Source organism: Prionailurus bengalensis, chromosome A1 (genome assembly GCF_016509475.1).
Source record: "Prionailurus bengalensis isolate Pbe53 chromosome A1, Fcat_Pben_1.1_paternal_pri, whole genome shotgun sequence".
NCBI classification, from domain to species: Eukaryota; Metazoa; Chordata; class Mammalia; order Carnivora; family Felidae; genus Prionailurus; species Prionailurus bengalensis.
Window position 1 is genome coordinate 71,580,362 of NC_057343.1, and position 4,492 is coordinate 71,584,853.

Consider the following 4,492-nt stretch of genomic DNA (forward strand, 5'->3'; position numbering starts at 1 on the left):
CCTCCTCCTCCCGCGCCTCCTCCGCCGCCGCCTCCTCCTCCTCTTCCTCTCCGCGCCTTCGCTCCGCGCCCGGCCGCCGGAGGCAGATCCAGGCGGCGGCGGCGGCGGAGGCGGCGGGCGCAGGAGCGCGGCTCCCGGGGCTGAAGCCGCCACCACCACTGCCGCCTGCGCTCGGAGCCGGGCGGCCGCTGGACGCACAGCGCGCGGGGCGGGAGTGGGAGCGGAGGAGGCGCGGGGCTCGCCGGGGCCGGCGGGGCGGGTGGGCGCGCTGGCCATGCTCCTGGACGCGGGGCCGCAGTTCCCGGCCATCGGGGTGGGTAGCTTCGCGCGCCACCATCACCATTCGGCCGCGGCGGCGGCGGCGGCTGCTGCCGAGATGCAGGACCGCGAACTGAGCCTGGCCGCGGCGCAGAACGGCTTCGTGGACTCGGCGGCCGCGCACATGGGCGCCTTCAAGCTCAACCCAGGCGCGCACGAGCTGTCCCCCGGCCAGAGTTCGGCGTTCACGTCGCAGGGCCCCGGCGCCTACCCCGGCTCTGCCGCGGCTGCCGCCGCCGCCGCCGCGCTCGGGCCCCATGCAGCGCACGTCGGCTCCTACTCTGGGCCGCCTTTCAACTCCACCCGGGACTTCCTGTTCCGCAGCCGCGGCTTCGGGGACTCGGCGCCGGGCGGCGGACAGCATGGGCTGTTTGGGCCAGGAGCCGGCGGCCTGCACCATGCGCACTCGGACGCGCAGGGTCACCTCCTCTTCCCTGGCCTCCCGGAGCAGCACGGGCCGCACGGCTCTCAGAATGTGCTCAACGGGCAGATGCGCCTGGGGCTGCCGGGCGAGGTATTCGGGCGCTCGGAGCAGTACCGCCAGGTGGCCAGCCCGCGGACCGACCCCTACTCAGCGGCGCAGCTCCACAACCAGTACGGCCCCATGAATATGAACATGGGTATGAACATGGCAGCGGCCGCGGCCCATCACCACCACCACCACCACCACCCTGGTGCCTTTTTCCGCTACATGCGGCAGCAGTGCATCAAGCAGGAGCTCATCTGCAAGTGGATCGACCCGGAGCAGCTGAGCAACCCCAAGAAGAGCTGCAACAAAACTTTCAGCACCATGCACGAGCTGGTGACCCACGTTTCCGTGGAGCACGTCGGCGGCCCGGAACAGAGCAACCACGTCTGCTTCTGGGAGGAGTGTCCGCGCGAGGGCAAACCCTTCAAGGCCAAATACAAACTGGTCAACCACATCCGCGTGCACACAGGCGAGAAACCCTTCCCCTGCCCCTTCCCGGGCTGCGGCAAGGTCTTTGCGCGCTCCGAGAACCTCAAGATCCACAAAAGGACCCACACAGGTAACTGCGGGCCGGGACAGGGATGGGGCGAGGAGAGGAGAGAGGCTGTGGTTGGTTGGCTGGGGGAAACGCGCCGACCGCCAGCCCCTGCTCTCGGATGGGAGGTGTTTTTGTGTACCGGAGACAGCCAGCGGCTTGTTTTTGTTGGAATGAAAGAATAGTATCGGGCTGGGTTTTTCCATGTACGGAAACTGAGTTTTAAATGATCAGTGTAACATCAAATATATGTTTTGGGTGATGCAGTTGCTTCATTTGCTCAGCCTTGGTTAATAATTTCCGTTCTAGATAGAACGCACAAAATAAAACTGCTCTCCAACTCGGCGCCCGGGAATCGAGCCTAGAGAGGATTTTGCCAGCTTGTCTAGATGTGCTTTTCTGCTCCGGCTGTGTGTCTGTGTTGGGTGGCTTGTGTGTTTTCCCACTTCTTTTACTCCGGGTCCAAACGTCCTTCCCGGGACTGTTTTTCCATTAAATGAGTCTGATGCGAGCCGAAACTGTAGAGCATTTCTTGTTTAAAAAAAAAAAAAAAAAAGTGTTTTTAAAGCCTATTTAGGGGTAGGTCACGGGGCTTTACGGTGGATTCGCAATAGTTTGTGAAAGTCTCTGATGGGCACCAGAGGGTTTGCGATTCCAAACTTGGACCAACAACTCGGTCAGAGAAAACCCCGGGGCAGCGCGGCCCCGCGGGGCAATCGCGTGAGAAGAGGGAGCTGCAAAAGAACGCGCCTCTCGCCTCATAGATTATTCATCTCTGACCAGGTCCCAGCCAAAATCGTGCCAGACGATTTCCTAAAAGAAAGCCAAATGTTTTAGCAACTTCCCCCGTCAATATTTACTCCAAAGTGGGGATGCGCCAGCGGCCTATTGTTCTCTTCCGGGAAGGGAGGGAGCCGAGGTGCGAGACAAGCTTTTAACAAGGTTTAAAATTTGAGAAATTTATTTGCATGAAATGCTTTCGAGTCCTGTGTCTGAGCGGATGTCTTTAAAAAACAATTTAGGTGCTAATGGAATTTAACGTTAAATGGCCCCCTTTCCAAGAGGAACGATGTTTGAGTTCTCACACCTCTAAATGACTCCAAGCATTTGGAATTCTGGCAACAGGATGCAGGGACCGCCAGAAAATTAAACAGGGAGATTTTGAAAGCCTTTGCTGACGCCCCCACCCCCCACTGCCCAGCCTGTGCCTATGCGATCGCTAGATGTTGTCTTATCTCTAATATTTACCTTTTTTCCCCCGGCTTATTTTAAAATGACTGGAAGTGAGACTAGAAGAATGGTTAATTTAATTTGCAGAATTTTGGATGAAAAATACTGGCTCAGTTATGATCCACAGTCCCATCCCCAAACAACATAGCAACTCCAAATGTAATTGCCTACTGGCCCCAGAGACAAACCGACAGCAGCCCAGCAGCCTGTGTGATTTTGATAATGCCCTAAATATTTTGTCATAATAACAGCTTCTCCATGGCGAGACCAATTTGTTAGAGGCTGCGAATCCAAGGAGCCCTATAGAAAGGTGGGCAGGACGGGGTGCTACCCCAAATTCATTATAAATCTCAGGAAATGGGTGTTAGTCTGGAAGACAATTAAAATATGACATAAATGAGCAGGACTGTCAGGTGGGAAGGCAGTTAATTTCATCTTCAGCTACAGAGGCGATCCGACCTGGCTAAGGGACCCAGGCCCTTCCAGTTCCTCTTTCCTTCTGGCAGCGGCCTTGTTCCCTCCAGAGTGGGTGGGGGCTCCGGGAAGGTCTGGGTGTGGGCAGCAAGCGCCCCTGTTTCTATCCACAGGGGAGAAGCCGTTCCAGTGTGAGTTCGAGGGCTGCGACCGGCGCTTCGCCAACAGCAGCGACAGGAAGAAGCACATGCACGTCCACACCTCCGATAAGCCCTATCTGTGCAAGATGTGCGACAAGTCCTACACGCACCCCAGCTCGCTGCGGAAACACATGAAGGTACCACCGGGGAGGCCGGGAGGAGTGTGAGGCCGCTGGCCCGCGGCGCCGGCTCCCAACCGGCGCGGACAACCGCTGCCAGCCTGGGAAGGCCAGGGTTCCCCGGGGCCCCGGCGGGCGGGGAGGGCCTTTCTTGGAGGTGCTCTCCCCCAGGAGCCCGGCCCCACAGCAGCTGCACTCACACCCAGTCCCCTTTGGTCTCCCCTCCCGGCTTTTGTCTTGCAGGTCCATGAGTCCTCTCCGCAGGGCTCCGAGTCCTCCCCAGCCGCCAGCTCAGGCTACGAGTCGTCCACGCCCCCGGGGCTGGTGTCCCCCAGCGCCGAGCCGCAGAGCAGCTCTAACCTCTCCCCGGCGGCGGCGGCGGCGGCGGCGGCAGCGGCGGCGGCGGCGGCGGCGGCCGTGTCCGCGGTGCACCGGGGCGGAGGTTCGGGCGGCGGCGGCGCGAGCGGCGGCTCCGGCGGAGGCAGCGGCGGCGGGGGCGGCGGCGGGGCGGGCGGCGGGGGCGGCGGCGGCAGCGGCGGCGGGGGCAGCGGGACAGCCGGGGGCCACAGCGGCCTCTCCTCCAACTTCAATGAATGGTACGTGTGAGAGCCCGGGGCCTCTCTTCCTCTCCCGGTCCCCGCCCTGGCGCAGCCCTCCCGGTGGCGAGCGCTGAGGGCACCCTGTGATGTGTTGTTAAAATTATGAATCTGATTTTTATGATGATGAAAATGACTTTACCAGCAGAAGGATTTTTAAAAGTTTCTTTTTGTTTTTGTTTTTGTTTTTAAATAATCTAGGCATGAAAAGCAAAAATATCCCTTCCGGAGTCTCCGCTGAAAACATAAAATAAGAAATTTTAAAAAAAATAATAAAAAATAAAAAACCCATAAAAATCTTGAACCAAACCCTCCTTCCCTTCCCCCCATGCCCTCTTTTCCTTCTCACCCACTTCCCAGTCTTCTGACAAACTGTACATAGCGAACTCCTTCCTTCTCCAAGGTGGTTTTAATGGCTTCTTGGTGTATAGAAGTTTGTCCATTTGTAACTCTCCGGATTGCGTTCCTCCCTGCCTTTCTTCCCTTCTCTTCCCCAAGTGATGGGCTTTTTCTTTTCTCTTTTTAGTTCACCCGGTTTCTTTTTAAGTAATGTGGAAGAAAATGGTTTATTTTGTATCGTGGTATTGAATATTGTGTTCCTTTTTATGAGG

At 58.1% G+C, this 4,492-nt stretch overlaps 1 protein-coding gene across 2 annotated transcripts; it reads left to right on the forward strand.

The window, feature by feature from the left end:
• Positions 1-249: 249 nt before the first annotated feature.
• ZIC2 (Zic family member 2) lies at positions 250-4,120 on the forward strand. 2 transcript variants are annotated; one of them, XM_043582393.1, is made up of 3 exons: positions 250-1,346; positions 3,140-3,303; positions 3,492-3,646. In XM_043582393.1, exons 1-3 carry the CDS (start codon positions 275-277, stop codon positions 3,534-3,536), a joined length of 1,281 nt encoding a protein of 426 aa, XP_043438328.1. In that variant the 5' UTR covers positions 250-274; the 3' UTR covers positions 3,537-3,646. The 2 variants fall into 2 exon arrangements, with proteins under 2 accessions (XP_043438328.1, XP_043438320.1); XM_043582385.1 differs by having other exon boundaries at positions 251-1,346; positions 3,529-4,120.
• Positions 4,121-4,492: the final 372 nt, after the last annotated feature.